This window comes from Hemicordylus capensis, chromosome 4 (genome assembly GCF_027244095.1).
Source record: "Hemicordylus capensis ecotype Gifberg chromosome 4, rHemCap1.1.pri, whole genome shotgun sequence".
Lineage (NCBI taxonomy): Eukaryota > Metazoa > Chordata > Lepidosauria > Squamata > Cordylidae > Hemicordylus > Hemicordylus capensis.
The window spans coordinates 130,617,175-130,638,755 of NC_069660.1; the positions used below are offsets into that span (position 1 = coordinate 130,617,175).

Genomic DNA, 21,581 nt, shown 5'->3' on the forward strand with positions numbered 1-21,581 from the left:
TCTAATAGTGGATATTCTCTGAATATGTGACTATTCAGTGAATATTTGATATTTAGACCCATTATTGATTGACTGACATTCAGTAATTTTGGTGGTTACTGAATGCCTGACCATATCCAACATGTCACTGTCATTATTTGAGAGTATCTTATGGATGACTTGCAATAATGATGTTTTGTTTTGTTTGTTGTTTTGTCAACTTTGATTAGTTTTACATTATTTCATTGTAAGGCACCATGAGTGTTTTCCTATGGAAAAATGGAACACACACACACACACACTACATTAAAGCATTAAAGCAACATAGTGTTGCTGACCAAGCAAATGGTGCCCACGAATGTGTGAATGCCACGTGTGTGCCGACGCTGCATGCAGGCTGCTGGGAACAGGGACGCAGCCATATGTGGCCTTTTGAGTAGCACAGCGCCACGACCGGAACGGTGGTGGAGCGGCAGGGGAGCAGGTAAGGACCTGTGTACTTGCTCCTTAAAGCTACTGCGCACCCCATGCCAAAACATTTCAGCTGAAGCAACCCAAATCGTTTCGGTGCCTCTCTAATGAGGTGCTGAAATGTTCCATGCACATCCCTATTAGGCATTCAGGGAAAATCCTCCTGAATACATATTTAAAATCTCAAAATTCATTTCATATTTCAGTACTGAAATCCAAATGTCCGACTTTGAGATCAAATTTCAAAAACAGATTTCAAAGTCTGAACATGAATTCATTGTAATTAATTATTAACACTGAATTTTCATTTCAGCTGTAGTATGTATTAGTGATCTCCTAGCTAGGGATGTGCACAAACCAGTTTGGTGTTCTATTCCTAGAACACCGAACCGGTTTGGAAACCCCACATTTGAACCGGTTTGAAAACCTTAAAGTGACCCCCCAAACCAGTGCTGTGCATACCCCTACTCCTAGAATCTATAGTAAGAGGAGAGTGTTGCTTAATATTAATGAACAAGTGCTGTTGCATTTCCCTAATCCTCAATTCCATTTATTTTCTCATCTCAGAATTCAGCAGTAAGTCACAGAAGTTCCAATGTAAAACACCGAATTACAACTTATTGGATTGCTCCTCAAGGTACTAAGAAGATTCGGCTGATGTAAGTTGTGAATGTTCTGTTGTTATGCAATGTTGATTAACCAGCTTTAGCTCTTTGCACAGAAAGAAACACCTTGAAAGAAATGATCAAAACTTACAAGTTTGGGGTCTTAATTTACAATTCAGCGACTGAATTCAGCAATGCTGATTGAAGGGCAAGCTATGAAACCAGTGACCAGAACTGGAGTCATTTTTCTTAAGTAAAATCAGTATTTAGGAGTTAATAAATGGGCTAAATAGATCCAAATTAATGCATTTGAAAGGTCACACTAAATGCACAAATGATTTTGCTATTTGTAAGGATGCAAGGAGCAAGCATAGTGATTCCATGTCACAGACAGAAGGCTAACTTGAACCTCATAATAGCAATTAAAAGTCAGTGGTTCCCTATTTAAGATCATTTGCTAAGATCATTTCCCACTTGGTATGGAAAAGTGTAGCACAAATTATCATGAAAGCAAGTCTTAGTTAGATGTGTAGTGTCATCAATTTGTAAGAATACCTCTCCGTCACAGGTAGTTATAATATCTCTATTTTCCCCCCAGGGCAACTTTTGTTCAAGATTATGATGTCTATTGGGTTGGTGTTCATAGCAAAACCCTCTCACCTAGAGGTTCAGATGCAATGAATGATTCCAAAATTTTCAATGATTCCTCGACAACCAACAGCTCAGAGATGAATGATTCCAAAATTGTCAATAATTCCTCAACAACCAACAGCTCAGAGATGAATGATTCCAAAATTGTCAATGATTCTATGACAACCAACAGCTCAGAGATTGCCAGAGATTCTATAACATCTGTTGTTTCTGAGATTACTGCTGAGTCTGATGTATCTAATGACAACCACAGATACACTGATTTCAATACCCTCCTTGCTGATTCTGAGTTAGACTATAGATCTGAGACCCCTGAAGATTCTGAGGCAACCCATGACTCCAACAGAGAAAATGCCACAGCAAGAAGTAAGAGGAAGGTAGGTATCTATGAAAAAACTGATTACAAACTATATTTTTATATAGAAATAAAAAATGGGAATTCAATTTTTTAAATTGACTATTGTACTGCCTCTCAGATGAGCATGTTAATAGTCCTCTAGGGCCTATTCTTGTATTGATTGAGCATCATGGGTTGCCTCTTCTGAATGGTTGCTTCTCATAGCACCCCAGTGAGCAATGGAGAGAGAAAGCAGGAGGGTTACATGATATGATTTTCTCTGAAACCAGTGCCAAATTTCCCATGGAGTCTCCAGTGCCGGTGCAGAAAGTAACCAAGTCCTATGCCTGCCCTACATTGCTTTTCCAGTGCATATTTGGAAAAGCAGAGGAAGCATGGAAATGGTAATATACCTGCCAACATGTGCCTATTTTCCCATTCACCTGAATGGGAAAACAGGGGCATGTTGACAGGCATATGGTAGCCGTACTGCTAAGGTAATGCTAATGATGATGATGATATAACAACAGTTATTAACTTACAAGAGGAATTTCCTATCTGTAAGAGCAGTTCAACAGTGGAAAGTTCTACCTTCCACAGTGGTGGGCTCTCTTTCTCTAAAGGCTTCAAATGGAAGGGACTCCCTGTCCATTCTGGATGCCAAAACAGAGCACCGTGCAGCACACAAGTCTGTTGTTGCAAGATGAAATAAAGTGATTCAGGGTGACATGGTGGCAAGGAGCTGGGTTAGCAGCTGCAGCAGGCAGACAGATGAGGCAATGCCCGTGGAGGGCTAGGGCAGAGTGGAATGCCCACATTCACACACACACACACTCTCACACACACACACCATGGCACAAGTGCCACCTGAGGCTTTTGCCTCACCTTGCCTCATGGGGGAGCTGCTCTGATCTTTTACAACTCCAAAATCCTAAGATTCTGTAAAGCACTTGCAAATTCTAGTCATTGGGGGTGTAGGATGAGGGCCTTAGAATTAAAAGGTGAACTCACACACCCAGTTTAAGTGATATCTGCTTTAGCTCTCAAGTAATGACTAATATAGTTGCTGTGGAGATGCTACGCAAAACAGCATCTCCATGGTGAATTATCCACATCCAAACATGGAGTGCATGTGTGTGTGCAAATATATGTATGCTTACCATGTCAAAGGAGGCAGTTATTACATTGTGTATATTCCTAGCCATATGTGCCTGTGGCTTCAATGAGATAAGAACTGCTAAATATAACAGCAGTAGAGTGAGTGAGTGAATGAGAGTCAGTGTTTGTGTGTATTAAGGAGTAGGACATAAATCTCATAAACAGATATCTGCAGGCATTCTGTGATGTCTGCTCCTGCTCTGATTGTCGGTAGTCCACAAGTAATGGCACTATTGTCTATTGGTTGGGATCCTGTTGGTGGGTAATCATCTGGGCTGGCAAGTGGCTGGTGATATATAGTGACTCATCAGCTGATCTAGGGAGAGCTGGTCTTGTGGTACCAAGCATGAATTGCCCCCTTGCTAAGCAGGGTCTGCCCTGGTTTGCATTTGAATGGGAGACATGTGTGAGCACTTTAAGATATTCATCTTAGGGGATGGGGCTGCCCTGGGAAGAGCACTTGCCTGCTTGCATGCAGAAGGTTCCAAATTCCCTCCCTGGCATCTCCCAGATAAGGCTGAGAGAGACTCCTGCCTGCAACCTTGGAGAAACCACTGCTACCCTGTGTAGTCAATACTGTGTTGATGGACCACTGGTCTGACTCGATATGATGTTCCGATGTTCCTTGACTGTTTCATAGGCTGAAGTAATAAAAAGATAACAACAAGAATCATGCAAAAAATATAACAAGTAGATCAAACCTAATGGAATCACCAAATATCCTGGCCCGGTAACAGATTATTAGGCATGCAATTCCTTTCAAAAAGCAGTAACTCCTTTTTATTCTCATTACAGTCAGTTGTAACTGTGAACGTCAAGTGTGGTGAGGTGAGTACATTTATTCAACACTTCCTCGAAGTGTCCTTAGCTGACTGTTGATGAGCTCCTGTTTTTAAATTGTACCAAGTGAAATATATATGTTCATTAAACATTTCATAAAACACGCCATGCATCTGCAGTGCCTCTAAAACAATTATTAGGGCTACGTTCCCTCCAGAAAAATGTTAGAGAGTCAACAAATATTTGAAACCCTTTTTTGATTCAGCTTAAGAAAGCTCACCTTGCAACAAAAGAAGTCCATAAAAGTTGCTAGCCCATAACATTTTTCACAAGTTTGGCTTTGCACTCTTATTGAAATTTGAAATGTAAATAAGTGTGGAAAATTAAAACATTAGAAGTGAAAACTCGGGTTGGGGGTGGGGCTAACTTTCTTTCACTTTCCAGTAGCATCCATGCTTGGTTTTCTGGAGACAATAGTTATTTGCCTCAGCTGACCAGCCTGAGAGAGCTTGAGTTTGAGCCTACTGATACCAGAACAGAACAGAATTTATAATCAATATTTGGTATTCTTGGATCATTTTCATATGTCATGCTTTAAAAGCACCATTGAACCTCCCTTCCACAATTTGTCTCATATGTGAATGGTTTTAATCAGGAATATAATCAGGAAGAAAAATCAAATGTAAATTCTAGTGGATGTTGGTTTTACACCCCATTATAAACAAATGTAGGCAAAATACAACTTAAAATGAATTCGTAAAAATGTTCTTACTGCTGTACCCCTTAAGATGCACCAGTCATCTCAGATATATTTCTGTCACCATAAAACTCTCTTTGCAAAGGAAATCATCCCAGCCTGCCATGACCAAGTGAATTTAACTGTCTTTATAGTAAAGTAAAGTGTGTCGCCGAGTCGGTGTTGACTCCTGGAGACCACAGAGCCCTGTGGTTGTTTTTGGTAGAATACAGGAGGGGCTTACCTTTGCCATCTCCTGCGCAGTATGAGATGATGCCTTTCAGCATCTTCCTATATTGCTGCTGCCTGATATAGGTGTTCCCCCTAGTCTGGGAAACATACCAGAAGGGATTCGAACTGGTAACCTCTGGTTTGCTAGTCAAGTCATTTTCCCACTGTGCCTTTAGGTGGCAGGTCTTTATAGTAGAGGGCTATAATGTGGTTTGGCTGAAGTAACAGGAGCAGAAGGGTGACTGGTTTTAGATTGATGCTGCATGTGTGCTACAAAGGAGAAATGATTTTCACCAATCTCCCTTTCCCTCTACAGTCCACTGTGCATCTGAAAATTATATCCCTGAGGACATATTTTCAGGAGGTACAATGGGCTGCAAAGGGAATAGGAGAATAGGCTGTATAGGGAATAGGAGAATAGGCAAGAATGGCACCACCCCAATAGCACGTGCGCAGCATTAGTCTGGACATCAGTCAGTGTTCCAGTGTACAGATTTGACCAGGTTAGTACTAGAAATTTATGAAGAAGAGACACAAGGTCCCATTATGGCTACATGGGAGCTACTTAAGTGTGTGTCCCTTCTGCACCATACCTATGATGTTGGTAGATCTGGGCTATGAGGGAGGTCCTTATGATGAGGCTCCTTTCATGATAATATAGGAGGCTGACTCTGACACAAAAAGAAATCATCCTGTGGGCTCCTTCCAGATGGCCAAGGTCTTCTACCATTAGCAGCATCGGAAGGGCATGTACGATAGTGGCTTCCACACATCAAAAGAGGCCCAACGAGATACTGCTGCCAGATTTAATAAAAATTAAAATCAAATCATGAAGGTTTATAGACTCTTCTAGCCTTTTCTTAAACACGACACTCAGGTTTCTTCTCAAATCAGTAAGGTGTTTTCAGAGTTTTCTTTTTTTAACAACAACAATAACAAAACAACCTTTGGTGGGTTTTATTTTTTGGCAGGGAGCATCCCAATCAAACAGTGGTGCTTGCATCAAGGTGAGCATTGTTTTTCTTAACTACAATTGTTCTGTATGAAGACATGATAAGAAAATGCCTGTGTACCTTCTCTTTTTCTTATTGCTGCACAGAAATATACTTTGGAAAAAAAGCTTTTGCTCAGTATTTTTGTCCCCTCAGGATCATTCCTTTGTGTTAAATTATCCAGGTTTTTTAGTTTTTTTTTCTTATACACGTGGCCCTCGTTATTTGCGGGGGTTCGGTTCCCGCCTATTTGCAGAACTGCAAATAATGAGTGCTTGAGTCTATCGGGATAGGGTGATTAGGTTCCTTGAGCTTAAACACTAAAAAAGCAGTAAGGTAGCAGAAATAAGAGTAGAACAACATTGTACCTTATTTTCCAGGTCTCTAGGAATGCCGCCCACATCCCCCAAATCCTCTTTTTAAAAAATCTGGTTTTTTGAAACAAACAAACAAACAAAAGAGCTACAATATGGTTCTGCATTTAAAAATGGCAACTGGAAATGACATCGGAATAGGTGAAAATTGCCTAAATTTCATGCAGTTGATAAAGAAACTGGGTTTCTAAGAAGCATTCGTTGATACATGAGACCTTGATCCGCGAAACGGCAGATAATGAGGGTCTCCTGTACATTCTGTAAATGTTTTTCTATTCTTACCCAAATAATATAGGAACACTTTGTTAAATGTTTTCACTTCTATTTCTTGTTCTTGAGAAATACTTTAGAGGTGTGCTTTACAAATCACTTGTGGGAGGTTGGTTCTGAAACTGGACATGTTATTAACCTGTCTCTTCAGTTAAAAATCTGGCTATACAACTAGTTCTATAGCACAATCCAGCTATACAACTAGTTGTTTCTCATGTTCAGAATAAGATTGGGTTTGTGCTTCTCAAACCAAGGAGCCCAGAGCGGTGTACATGGTTATGTTTGTCCTCACAACAGCCCTGTGAGGTAGGTTAGGCTGAGAGATATGCAGCTGGCCCAGAGTCACCCAGTGAGTTTCATGGCTGAATGGGGCTTTGAACTCACGACTCCCTGGTCCATTCTGAATCAGAATTAGGAGGAGAAGCAATTGACTGATTGTTAGGTGGGATCTCGTGCCTTATTGCATCCTTGACACTATTGGTATACTTTACAGAAGTTACTGGCTTTGGTCCAGTGTGCCTCTCAAGGAATAAGAGTTTCAGAGCAGTATTCTTTTTATTTTTTCCATCCTTAAATGTATTCCTTGCCATATCCTAATATAATTAAATTCTTGATTTATTTTCAGACTGCACAAGGATCTTCTCAGTCTCAAAGTACTGGCAGCCAGTCCAAGGTAAATATTGCTCTCCTTGTGGCACTTGAAGTTAATTTTCCTTCTCAAGGCTTGTTTAGGATCACACCACTCATTACTAGGGGTGTGCACAAATCAAAATCTATGATTCGATTCAAGTTCTGATTGAATTGCAGTGCCTTTGAACTGATTTGTTGAAAGCTGCCGGCTTGGCCAGCTGCCTTGATGAATCACCCTCAAATCACCCAAATTGATTGGGGTGATTTGCATGACATTTTGAGGCCTGTTTTGCTGAAAAAACAGGCCTCAAACTGGCACTTTTCCCCAGGGAGAGCTGGTCTATCAATTGGGATTGATAGGTGGACCAACCCTCCACTCCAGACTTAGCATGTTAGCCTGCTTCAGAGGACTGGTCTACCTGGGTCTTTTAGCTGGTAATATGGAACAGTTATTCACAGGAAAATCTTCTTTCAGAGAGCTGGTGCAGAGCCAATCTACCCTGAATGACCAGCAGTGTCTCTCAGGGATGAGTGCCTCTCCTCCATCTCTTCCTTCCCTCTTTGCCTTGTGTGCTTCTCATCCCTCTCCTGCCTGAATGTCCCTCCTCTCTTCCCTTTTCAGCACCCACTTTTGCAAGCGTTACCTACATTTGCATTGAGTTGAATGCTAACTATAGTTTTACTTAATCCAGAATTTGAAAGCATGGTTAGAAGTTGGTTTCACCTTCAGCTTTCAACCAAATTATGATTAGCATTCAGATCAGTGCAGATGTGACGCTAACTACAGCTGGTGCTGAATAAAAAGAGAATGGGGGACATCTGAGCAGTCAAGAAGCATCCATGCCTGAGGACCATCTCTATCTTGTATCTATCTGCAATAGGATTGCACGTTTTGTATTTTTTCCATTTCAATTTGGACAGATTTTGGATCCATTTTGGATTTTGTCCAAAATTAAGCCTTCCGGATCACCCCAGTTTTGTTTTGTATCCGAATTAATCCGAATCCCAATCCCAATTAATTCAGATTAAAAATGGGTCACATGGCCAAAAAAGTGGGTGGGGGCTGTAGTGCCCAATGAGTGGAAACCACCACAAAAATCTCAAAGGAATTGGGCAAACAGCTGATTTTTGGTGAATTTTTGAAGTTTGCATTTCTTTCAGATTTTCCCTATAGGGTACAATGGAGGTTTCAGGAAAAGTATAGCTTCACGTGGGGGGTGGGGAAAGGGGTGGCCCAGAGTGGAGTGTGGTTGGTGGTAGTGCCCAGTTGGTGCAAGGAAGCGACCACAATTTTTTCAGAGGAATTTGGCAAAGGGCTGATTGTTAAAGAATTAATGAAGTTACACGTATTTCAGATTTTCCTCATAGGGTATAATGGAGGTTTCAGCAGTCCCATAACTCCACTTGGGGGCACTGGGGGTGGCCCAGAGCAAGTGGTGGTGTAGTGCACTTAGGATGCCAACCACCCACATGGGTTGCCAACCCATGAAGTACAGGATTTTGTTGTTCTAGAGGTGTTCTGAGTGTAGATTCTCCGGTAGCATATGAGAGTGGATTCATGGTTTTTCATTTAAAATATCATTTGCTACCAGAGAATCTAAACTCAACACCTCAGAAACAACAAAGCCCAGTACCCCAATGGGTTAGCAATCCGTGTGTGTGTGTGGTTGGCACCCTCTGTGCACTACACCACCACTCGCTCAGCACCACACCAGTGCCCCCCAAGTTCAGTTATGGGGCTGCTGAAACCACCATTATTCCCTATGGGGGGGAAAGCTTAAAGACACTCAAACTTCCCCAAATAATAAAAAATCAACCCTTTGATCAATTCCTTTGAAATCTGGGTGGTGGCAAGCACCCCTTGGGGTACTTCCTCCCACTGTTTTGCCCCAGCAGACTCTTTCTGCCCCAAATCTGCCCCAAAGACACATATTTAAAAATCAGCCTTTAGGCCAATTCCATGTGAGTCTGGGTTGTGGCAGGCACCCCTTGGGGCACTTCCTCCCAACACACAGGAGAAACAGCAGGCTGGTCAGCAAGGCTAAGCAAGGGCAGAAATCCTGGAGAATGGCAGCTCCCCTGGGAAAGTGGAGTCAATGGTGGAGGATAGGGGCAAAGGATGATGGAACAGGCAATGAATGGAGCTCTCTCTTCACCCACACATGCAGCAGAAAGGAGGAAATGGTGCCCTACACCAGCATATATGTTGCTGGTGCAAACTCAGTTCTCTTGTTCTGGAAACGGGAAATAGAGCCATCAATTCAATAAAGGCAGCTGGGTCTAAGCTCCAACTAGGTTTTTTTCTAATGCAAATCTGAAATTTAAAAATCTGTCAATTCGGATATCTTCCTGTATCATGTTATCTCCCAAACCCTCCCCTCCCCATATTCCACTTCAGTTTACAAGTAGTAATAATGAGGTTTCACAAGCTTTATGACCCCATCCCCCAGCTTTATCTCTTCCTTTCCCACCACATTCTCATCCCTTTAGGATTTGACCCCCTCCTCTGAGACTCCTGTGCCTTTAAAAACTTCACAACGACCCACTCCTTTTTCTAAAGAGTATATGTGTACATACTCCCCCCCACATATCTATGGATTCAAAGGGTTACAGTGTAGTTAAAACCAGATAATTAATGAGACAATGTTCCTACAGCTTACATCTTTAATGAACGAAACCCTTCAGGGCAGTGTGCTCTTCCAGGTTCATTAAAGAGAATGCACAGTTGTGGGGCTTATATACGTCCCAGTGTCTTAATAATAACCCAGCAAGTGTATGCTTTTTGCTTTAACCAAGCATAATAACTTGTGCCTCTCATATACCTTGAAAGAGACTTGCAGAGTGGTGTCCTTGCTGGCTTTTTGTTTTGTTTTCTGCAAGGGCTTAAATATTTTAAATGCAAAGAGGACAGGGCATGTGGACTCTTAATCATTACACACAAAATAATAAAGAGGGAGAAAAGTGGGGGCGGGGGCGGGAGGAGAGGACCTTTGCTAGCAAAGCTGTAAGAAGTCTCCAGGTGCTCCCAGTGGCCCAGACAGAGTTGACAATGGATTGGCTTCTCTCAGCTTAATCATTTCATTCTCAGCACACAATTGCATCACAATACAGCACATTTCTATTAACTAAATATCATTCATGCCATTGCCCAAGCAAATGTCTTCAGAAAAGTTGTGTCGCTTTTTGCATATCTTATCTTCTGCTATGCTATTTCTTCTGACAAACACTCAGTCAGTTGCTGCTGGAGTGTGGAGAGACCAAAAGGACAGTTTTCAATGCAACGCTGAAATGGAGCTCCAAAGCATTTTCCGAAGTAAACAAAATTCGGATCTGAGTGTAGGTCATTTCAGTTTGTAAACGAAAATTATCGGTGGTCTAATTCTGGTTTCGATTTTTAGACAAATCATCTGAAATTGCCATTTCCTGGCACAAACTGATTTGTGCCCAAATCGAAATGCACAAGCCTAATCTGCAATGCCCATTTATTCTAGCCCTGGGGATCCCAGGCCCCAATTTACTCCAGCCATTGAGATATTGGTTCTAGTTTTATTACACTCATTTTAGACAAAATTCCAGACTGGTCTGATTTTTTATTTTTATTTTTTTCCTCCTATCAGATCAGAATCCATCAGAAATAGATGCATTCTGCTCTGCTGCTTGTACCACTCACCAGAAGTTGACTAAAATGACCTAATCTAAATGGCAGAACATTGTTTCCTTAATGATCACTGATTATGTTATTGATCATTCATGATGGTTCTGTAACTTTCACTGTAGGATTGTAGTGTGTGTATATATGTGTGTGTATTCTGCTGGTTTATGAACATAATGAACTAAATTATCCACCATGAAACAGTGACCCAATTCAGATGCAATGCTATGGCTTAGTGCTACATTAACGAGTCTATGGGAGCCATAGGCTCCCCCTTCCCCTCTTGCGCTTCTCTCACACATGAAAGAAAGATAATTCTATTTTCAATTTAAGAACAAACCACAGTTTCCTATTATGTATGAACTAGATTTGTCCTTTGTTAACAAAACAGAGTTAGACAAAGCCAGAATAGCAAACCAGGATCCTGGTTGTTCTAATGATCAGTTAACTAACTATAGTTAATTAATAAACTAGCACAGGGAGCTGCAGTTTGTTTTAAAGTGGAAACAGGAGTGCTCACTCTGTCCCCCTTGTGCAGAAGAGAAGAGGAGGGGAAAGTGTAAGCCCACAGCTCCCTTATGCTCATTTACATAGCACAAAACCACTTTTTGGCATTATGTCTGCGCCATGCCTCTAAAGCTGATGCTTAGAATTTCTGAAGCCAACTAATGGTGCAGTGGGGAAGTAACTTGCCCAGCGAGCAAGAGGTTGCTAGTTTGAATCCCTGCTGGTATGTTTCCTAAACAATGGGAAAAACCTATATCGGACAGCAGTGATATAGGAAGATGCTAAAAGGCATCATCTCATACTGTGCAGGAGAGGGCAATGGTAAACCCCTCCTGTATTGTACTAAACAAAACCACATGGCTCTGTGGTCACCAGGAGTCGACACCAAATCAACGGCACAACTTTACCAACTTTACATAGCAGACTACCATTTCTCTTCTCTGCTTCTATCTTTAAAATGGATTTATGGAGAAAAGACTGGTATCAAAACTCAGAGACATGAGTTTTGAGCTGTATAAAAATATGTTAAATAAATATGTTAAATAATAAATCATTTGTTTCCTTCCAGGTTATAGTAGTTAAAGAAGGAAGTAGCAGTGGCTGCACTGGGGTACGTATACTTTGTGGTCTTGATTAAGAATTTTGTCCCAGTGTAAATGTAATGCAACACTTTTTGTCATCACGTTGCACCGAGAATGTGATGAATCTATGTTATGAGTAACCTAGAGAGATTATATCACCTTGTAAATGTTCTCAGGGTGAATTAAGACCACTGTTTTTGCCAATGTGAGAAGTTTTTCTAACCTTTTTCTTAACGTTACATGCTTCTTCCTGTAAGGACACTTCCTCCGTCCTTAGCTGACTGTTGATGAGCTCTTGTTTTTAATTGTACCAAGTGCAATATATAGGTTCATTAAACATTTCATAAAACACAATGTCATGCATCTGCATTGCCTCTAAAACAATTATTAGGGGAACATTCCCTTCAGAACAATGTTGGAGAGTCAACAAATATTTGAAACCCCTTTTTGATTCAGCTTAAGAAAGCTCACCTTGCAACAAAAGAAGTCCATAAAAGTTGCTAGCCCATAACATTTTTCACAAGTTTGGCTTTGCACTCTTATTGAAATTTGAAATGTAAATAAGTGTGGAAAATTAAAACATTAGAAGTGAAAACTCGGGTGGGGGGTGGAGCTAACTTTCTTTCACTTTCCAGTAGCATCCATGCTTGGTTTTCTGGAGACAATAGTTATTTGCCTCAGCTGACCAGCCTGAGAGAGCTTGAGTTTGAGCCTACTGATACCAGAACAGAACAGAATTTATCATCAATATTTGGTATTCTTGGATCATTTTCATATGTCATGCTTTAAAAGCACCATTGAACCTCCCTTCCACAATTTGTCTCATATGTGAATGGTTTTAATTAGGAATATAATCAGGAAGAAAAATCAAATGTAAATTCTAGTGGATGTTGGTTTTATACCCCATTATAAACAAATGTAGGCAAAATACAACTTAAAATGAATTCGTAAAAATGTTCTTACTGCTGTACCCCTTAAGATGCACCAGTCATCTCAGATATATTTCTGTCACCATAAAACTCTCTTTGCAAAGGAAATCATCCCAGCCTGCCATGACCAAGTGAATTTAACTGTCTTTATAGTAAAGTAAAGTGTGTCGCCGAGTCGGTGTTGACTCCTGGAGACCACAGAGCCCTGTGGTTGTTTTTGGTAGAATACAGGAGGGGCTTACCTTTGCCATCTCCTGCGCAGTATGAGATGATGCCTTTCAGCATCTTCCTATATTGCTGCTGCCCGATAAGGTGTTCTCCCTACTCTGGGAAACATACCAGAAGGGATTCGAACTGGTAAGCTCTGGCTTGCTAGTGAAGTAATTTTCCCACTGTGCCATTAGGTGGCAGGTCTTTATAGTAGAGGGCTATAATGTGGTTTGGCTGAAGTAACAGGAGCAGAAGGGTGACTGGTTTTAGATTGATGCTGCATGTGTGCTACAAAGGAGAAATGATTTTCACCAATCTATCTTTCCCTCTACAGTCCACTGTGCATCCGAAAATTATGTCCCTGAGGACATATTTTCAGGAGGTACAATGGGCTGCAAAGGGAACAGGAGAATAGGCAAGAATGGCACCACCCCAATAGAACATGTGCAGCATTAGTCTGGACATCAGTCAGTGTTCCAGTGTACAGATTTGACCAGGTTAGTACTAGAAATTTATGAAGAAGAGACACAAGGTCCCATTATGGCTACATGGGAGCTACTTAAGTGTGTGTCCCTTCTGCACCATACCTATGATGTTGGTAGATCTGGGCTATGAGGGAGGTCCTTATGATGTGGCTGCTTTCATGATAATATAGGAGGCTGACTCTGACACATAAAGAAATCATCCTGTGGGCTCCATCCAGATGGCCCAGGTCTTCTACCATTAGCAGCATCAGAAGGGCATGTACGATAGTGGCTTCCACGCATCAAAAGAGGCCCAAAGAGATACTGCTGCCAGATTTAATAAAAATTAAAATCAAATCATGAAGGTTTATAGACTCTTCTAGCCTTTTCTTAAACACGACACTCAGGTTTCTTCTCAAATCAGTAAGGTGTTTTCAGAGTTTTCTTTTTTTAACAACAACAATAACAAAACAACCTTTGGTGGGTTTTATTTTTTGGCAGGGAGCATCCCAATCAAACAGTGGTGCTTGCATCAAGGTGAGCATTGTTTTTCTTAACTACAATTGTTCTGTATGAAGACATGATAAGAAAATGCCTGTGTACCTTCTCTTTTTCTTATTGCTGCACAGAAATATACTTGAAAAAAGCTTTTGCTCAGTATTTTTGTCCCATCAGGGTCATTCCTTTGTGTTAAATTATCCAGGTTTTTTAGTTTCTTTTTCTGATACATGTGGCCCTCGTTATTTGCGGGGGTTCGGTTCCCGCCTATTTGCAGAACTGCAAATAATGAGAGCTTGAGTCTATCGGAATAGGGGGATTAGGTTCCTTGACCTTAAACACTAAAAAAGCAGGAAGGTAGCAGAAATAAGGGTAGAAAAGCATAGTACCTTGTTCTCTAGGTCTTTTAGAATGCCGCCCACATCCCCCAAATCCTCTTTTTAAAAAATCTGTTTTTTTGAAAACAAACAAACAAACAAACAAAAGAGCTACAAAATGGCTATGCACTTCAAAATGGCAACCAGAAATGACATTGGAAGTCATTCCCAGCCACTCAAGAACTACAGATAGCCGAAAATTGCCTAAATTTCATGCAGTGGATAAAGAAACTGGGTTTCTAAGAAGCATTCGTTGATACATGAGACCTTGATCCGCGAAACGGCAGATAATGAGGGTCTCCTGTACATTCTGTAAATGTTTTTCTATTCTTACCCAAATAATATAGGAACACTTTGTTAAATGTCTTCACTTCTATTTCCTGTTCTTGAGAAATACTTTAGAGGTGTGCTTTACAAATCATTTGTGGGAGGTTGGTTCTGAAGCTGGGCATGTTTTTAAGCTGTCTCTTCTGCTAAAAATCTGGGTCACAATCCAGCTACACAACTAGTTGTTTCTCATGTTCAGAATAAGATTGGGTTTGTGCTTCTCAAACCAAATTTCCCTACAATGTTAACAATGCAGAAATTACAGAAGTGAAGTAATTCCTCTGCCCCCCTTTCCCCCCTTTCTTCTATGCTTGAGGAGAAGAGATTAGAGGCTTCTACTTCTGGCTAATAAAAGCTACCATTTGTCATTGTGGCCAAACATGTCAAACCATGGTTTACTAACAAACCGGGATCCCATACCACAGTTTGATCCTTGTTTGAAGACAAATTTGAGCCAACCACAGTTTGAATAATTCAAAGGCAATGATAAATCATGAGTTGCCACTGAGCAGGATAGGAAGCTTCTAATTTTCTTCCTGCATGCTCCGAAGAAGGGGAGGAGGAAAAACACAAGCTTGGGCTCTAGTTCATGTTCATATGAACTGCCCTATTATGTCTGCATTCACTTTTTGTTGGGATTTTTAAAATATAAGATTTTTATACTGCCTAGTAGTGTTCCCAAGGCAGCTTGATATTAGCCTCGAAGAGTCTCAAAAGTCTTTGTCTCCAGTCGTTCCTAGATGATCATGTGGTTCTGTTTGCTTGTTTTTTGTTTTTTGTTTATTGTGAGGAAGCCCTCTCTAGCCCTCTCTAACCCATTCAAACCTGGATCTCTGGATTATTATCAGTGATTCTGTACTATAATACTGAAACTAAGCTACTGGTCACTTTCAGGCCTAGTCTTGTGTGTTAGTTTCATAAATCATGCTAATATCCAAAGAAGGAGCATGAGATAGCACTACACATGCAACAGCTGGGACTTTGAAAGATGTTTCCACTGCAATTGCTCCCACTATCAAAGAGGCCAGTCTCTGTTTAGGCTAAAAAGTAGCTTTTCTTTTCGGTAGTAGAACTGTTGTGGCAAAACTCTGGCTTTTCCCTTCTGTGGAAATCAGCCGTATTTATTTATTTTTAAATGTATAGCCTGCTTTTCCTCCAAGGAGCCCAGAGCAGTGTACATGGTTATGTTTGCCCTCACAACAGCCCTGTGAGGTAGGTTAGGCTGAGAGATATGCAACTGGCCCAGAGTCACCCAGTGAGTTTCATGGCTGAATGGGGCTTTGAACTCACGACTCCCTGGTCCTAGTCCAACACTCTAACCACTGCACCACACTGATTTAGAGTGTGAATCAGAATTAGGAGGAGAAGCAATTGACTGGTTGTTAGGTGGGATCTCATGCCTTATTGCATCCTTGACACTATTGGTATACTTTACAGAAGTTACTGGCTTTGGTTCAGTGTGCCTCTCAAGGAATAAGAGTTTCAGAGCAGTATTCTTTTTATTTTTTCCATCCTTAAATGTATTCCTTGCCATATCCTAATATAGTTAAATTCTTGATTTATTTTCAGATTGCACAAGGATCTTCTCAGCCTCAAAGTAGTGGCAGCCAGTCCAAGGTAAATATTGCTCTCCTTGTGGCACTTGAAGTTAATTTTCCTTCTCAAGGCTTGTTTAGGATCACACCACTCATTACTAGGGGTGTGCACAAATCAAAATCTATGATTCGATTGAAGGTCAGATTGAATTGCAGAGCCTTCGAACTGAAAGCTGTCGGCTTGGCCAGCTGCCTTGATGAATCACCCCAAATTGATTGGGGTGATTTGCATGACATTTTGAGGCCTGTTTTGCTGGGAGATGGAAACAGAGAGAGATGGAAAGGTTAAGCACCATACACCCTCGCCTCCTCTCTTCACTGCAAATCACCACTTCCCAAAGCTACTTGTCCTAAGAAGTAGATACTGAGGTTTTCTTACACGTTTGCATGGCATGTATAATTCAGCCCTGAGAATTTTGTGAGAAATCCCTAGCCCTTCTCTCAGAATTACAGTGCCCAGAGTTCTAGTGAGATAGGGAAATACTATTTAACCAATTAAGGTTTTTAATGCAGATTTCCACACACAAGGCTTAAATAGACTTTCACCTCTCACAACTCTCAGGTGGCTGACATATTTATCCACTGAAACATTTGTTCATCACACACACACACACACACACACACACACACACACACAATGCCCGGCCTTAAACAAACTTGAAACATTGTTCTGAATAAGGCGGGGGAGTGACTTCATGATTTCCACAAAGAGTAGCTCTTTGCACAGCTGGATGGGGAGGTGAGATGAAGGCGACTGCATGATTGGCACAAGGGTCAGCCAATCAGCATTCTGTACAGCCAGCTTCTCCTGGAAATAAGGACTAGTAGCTCCTCGGCTTAGTGCATGCATCTCTCCAAAATGGAGCAATCACTGATCTATAGTGGGCTTACCACTCAAGGTATGTAATGGTCTTTAGTTTCACATTCCTTCTTTTAGCTGGTAATATGGAACAGTTATTCACAAGAAAATCTTCTTTCAGAGAGCTGGTGCAGAGCCAATCTACCCTGAATGACCAGCAGTATCTCTCAGGGATGAGTGCCGGATGAGTGCCCAGAGGCGTAACTAGGGAAAACGGCGCCCGGGGCAAGCACTGAAATTGCGCCCCCCACGCCGCCCCCCCAACATACATCTGACTGACACACATGTTGTTTTTGAGAAAACAACTCCCATGCTGCTGTAGATATGGAGAGGAGAGCTGGTCTTGTGGTAGCAAGCATGACTTGTCCCCATAGCTAAGCAGGGTCTGCCCTGGTTGCATATGAATGGGAGACTAGAAGTGTGAGCACTGTAAAGATATTCCCCTCAGGGGATGGAGCCACTCTGGGAAGAGCAGAAGGTTCCAAGTTCCCTCCCGGGCAGCATCTCCAAGATAGTGCTGAGAGAGATTCCTGCCTGCCACCTTGGAGAAGCTGCTGCCAGTCTATGAAGACAATAATGAGCTAACAGACCAATAATCTGACTCAGTATATGGCAGCTTCCTATGTTTGTAAAGCTAAATGTACCTCTACACAGAAAAAAATGGAATGGATGCAGAAGTTATTGCATTCTGCAAAGTAAAAGGAGCTTGTTTGTTTTCCCAGCATAAGATCTGCACCACAGACCCAAAGTTTTCAATTCTCTTATCGGTACAGGAAATATAACTATTGATGTTTCTATAAACTGAGTGAAGGGCTCATAATGTGCACCTAGCAAGTTTCTTCAGCACCATAGGCAGACATGTAAACGGAAAACAGTGAAGGAGTCCACCACAGATTTAGAAATTCCACACTTTGGGGGATTTTTTTAAAATTCATTTTTCTTTATTCCATCAAATCCTCAATGTATTTGGTTTGATAGCTTCTTGGGGGTATTCAGGCAATTGCTTCATTTACTTTGTTTCAGAACAGCAGGCCTTCACCAACTATGCCCTTAGGTTGCCAAAACGAGCCAAAGGCACCTACACTTATTCTTGCAAACCAAGTTCTCCCAGCATGAAATTTTAATTCTTAGCGCCAATTTGTATTTGTAGGGTTTCTTTTTCCAAAGTCAATGTTTTCCAACGTTTTCCCAAAGTCAGTGGGATTCAAAGGTGATATATACTGACTACCACAAGCCCCTGAACTAAACAAATTTTTTTAAAATCCAAGCATCCATAGTTCAGCCCTACATCCACACTGTGCCCTACACAGGTTCCTACTTACAGAATTTTAAAGTATGTGAAGTGACTTGAAAACCTTTCCATCCTTACAATCTACCTAGGCAGATATTATTACTATTTTACAAACAGAGAACTGAAAGGAGGAGTGGGGAACTTGAATGCTAGTCATTGAACTCATGTGTGAGGAGGATTTCAATGGTAGCAAAACTTTTATATGGAAAGCCATATACGGACTGCACCCTCTTTGCTACCAAAAAGTGCTTTCGGTGTCGGAATGTCGTCAAGCTGGAGGCAGCCCAGGGGAGGGATGTGAATCCATCTAACCCGCTCTAGATTCTCACAGGGAACATAGCAAGAATTGGGCGACTTAACCTTCCCCTCCCCAAGTCACGAGCCCCCGATTAGACCAGCATCATCCCTGCTAGCAAGCGGGGCCTGAAAAGTGAGCTTACTCCGAAATGTGCCCTGAAGGTAGCTTGTCAAACGAGCGGCCCTCCTTGGGCGTGGTGGGCACGAGCCATTCACTCCCACACTGCACGCGGCTGTGGAAGGGGAGTCTTGTTGCTGTATCCGCCGCTCACAGGTTTCATCCCCGCTGGGCCACACCTCTGCTGAACAACAGGGCCACTTCTCCCCTAGCAACGTCCCTGTTTGTGTCCATCGATGCAGGCCATCCCGCCGTTCGCGTCGCAAGCAACTTGCAACATTTCTCAGGCTTGTGCCGCTCTGTGTGTCCCCGCCCCCGTGCAAGATCATCTTTCGCAAGCAGAGTTCTTTGCGAACTCTGGAGTTTGCTGTATTGCACTACAGAGAGGAGCAGGCAGCGCAGCGCCAGACGTCAAGCGGGAGGGGGAGCCTGCCTCTTCCAAGTTTGAATTGTGCTCGGGCGGTGGGGACGTTTCGCTTGTGCAGACTGCAGAGAGCCGCTCTAGTTCCTCCGCCACCCTCCTCCCCACCCCCTGCCAGTTCACTTTCAAGATTGCAAAACCTGCATCTAGGCTGACTAATCAAAGCAAAAAGGCTTCCCTTTTTGAATTCTTTAAGTCAAGGCTGGAGAAAAACCACTGCCTACCCCAGCTCACTAAAAACACGTCAGCTTTCATAAAGAACAGCCCACAGGTCAGGAAATCAGCAGCCCCCAAATACAAGAGTTCCCAGTTTTCCGAATCGCTTGCTCCTCTGTTCCTTTCCATGACACATCCTCTCCGCTCGTGTCCTTCCCCCCTGCCCTCCCCTTGAGCCCGCTCGAGCCTGAGCAGCCTCATCCTCCATTTCCTCCGCTGCCTCAAGGGCAGCTTCGCCGTGGCTCACAAGCTGCGCTGCCTCCCCGGGCGGGCAGACTGGCCTGCACAGGAGGCAAGAAAGGAGAAGGGAAACCGCTGGGGGGGGGGGAAGGAAGGGGTGGCAGCAGCGGCATAGTGATCACCCACCACACACACAGCGCAGGAGCGCATTAGAAGGACCGGGGGACACAAAAAAAACAACCACAGCATGCATTGAAATCCTGCCCGGAGTGCAGCAGGGCTGCAGCGGCTGCTTTCCCCTTCCCAATGCTCCTCCTCCCACCAGCCCCGCTGCTGCCTGCCCCCCGCCTGCGCCCCAGACAACTTTGGGGTCAGCAGCTGCTGCCAGCCAGTGCCGGCTCTTGCACTAGTTTTTTTGAAATAAAATTTTCAAGAAGAGCAGAGAACACACACACACACCTCCTTGTCGATGACGACCACCAAACACTTGATGCGAGGTCTGTTGTTCTCCACGCTCTCGCTGTGGCTCTGCCTCCGACAACGCCACGTGCAGTCCAGAAGGTGCTGGGGACGCTGGGAGGAGGACGCACGCATGCGCAGCGGCGCGACTCAGCCTTGGCCAGCTTAAGATTGCATGTGTGCCCGCCCCCTAGCAAGCCACTAGAGGGCCTGCCGAAGCAAGCCAGCCGATCCCGATTCCCGAAGGCAAGCAAACAGCATTATTACTAGCAAAGCAATACGAAATAGGTGTGTGGTGCGGCGCCTGCCGGCAGGCCGCCACCACCCACCAAGCCAGCTGACTCTGAGCAAAGCAATGGGGGGGGGCGCACGCAGCCGCAGCAGGGACCACTCATGGGGGGGCGCCACCACGCGCTCCTGACTGCCGCTAAATAAATTTTTATTTAAAAAAATTTGGGGGGGGGATTGGCGGGGGGGGCTGGGACTTTTTGGCGCCCCCCACATGACCAGAAAGAGTGGCGCCTGGGGCACGTGCCCCCCCTGCCCCCCCTATCGTTACGCCTCTGTGAGTGCCTCTCCTCCATCTCTTCCTTCCCTCTTTGCCTTGGGTGCTTCTCATCCCTCTCCTGCCTGAATGTCCCTCCTCTCTTCCCTTTTCAGCACCCACTTTTGCAAGCGTTACCTACATTTGCATTGAGTTGAATGCTAACTATAGTTTTACTTAATCCAGAATTTGAAAGCATGGTTAGAAGTTGGTTTCACCTTCAGCTTTCAACCAAATTATGATTAGCATTCAGATCAGTGCAGATGTGATGCTAACTACAGCTGGTGCTGAATAAAAAGAGAATGGGGGACATCTGAGCAGGAAAGCAGTCAAGAAGCATCCATGCCTGAGGACCATCTCTATCTTGTATCCATCTGCAATGCCAATGTATTCTAGCCTTGGGGGTTCCAGGTCTCGATTTACTCTAGCCATTGAGATATTAGTTCTAGTTTTATTACACCCATTCTAGTCAAAATTCCAGACAGAAATTAAAAAAAAAATTCCTCCTATTTATTTATTTATTTTTCACATTTATATACCGCCCAAACTTTCGTCTCTGGGCAGTTTTGTCTCTGGGCAGATTCCTATCAGATTAGAATCCATCAGAAATAGATGCGTTCTGCTCTGCTGCTTGTACCACTCACCAGAAGTTGACTAAGATGACCTAATCTAAAATGACTGGTATCAAAACTCAGAGACAAGAGTTTTGAGCTGTATAAAAATATGTTAAATAAATATGTTAAATAATAAATCATTTGTTTCCTTCCAGGTTATAGTAGTTAAACAAGGAAGTAGCAGTGGCTGCGCTGGGGTATGTACACTTAGTGGCCTTGATTCAGAAC

General features: G+C 42.8%; 1 protein-coding gene across 1 annotated transcript in view; it reads left to right on the forward strand.

The window, feature by feature from the left end:
• Positions 1-21,581, forward strand: part of LOC128324242 (dentin sialophosphoprotein-like) — a 52,673-nt gene that overhangs the window by 11,127 nt on the left and 19,965 nt on the right. The window contains exons 4-12 of the mRNA XM_053248534.1: positions 1,018-1,109; positions 1,654-2,083; positions 3,997-4,029; positions 5,920-5,955; positions 7,210-7,257; positions 11,942-11,983; positions 14,059-14,094; positions 16,329-16,376; positions 21,509-21,550. Of these exons, the coding sequence (XP_053104509.1) occupies positions 1,018-1,109; positions 1,654-2,083; positions 3,997-4,029; positions 5,920-5,955; positions 7,210-7,257; positions 11,942-11,983; positions 14,059-14,094; positions 16,329-16,376; positions 21,509-21,550 (807 nt within the window). The remainder of the gene's footprint in view (positions 1-1,017; positions 1,110-1,653; positions 2,084-3,996; positions 4,030-5,919; positions 5,956-7,209; positions 7,258-11,941; positions 11,984-14,058; positions 14,095-16,328; positions 16,377-21,508; positions 21,551-21,581) is intronic.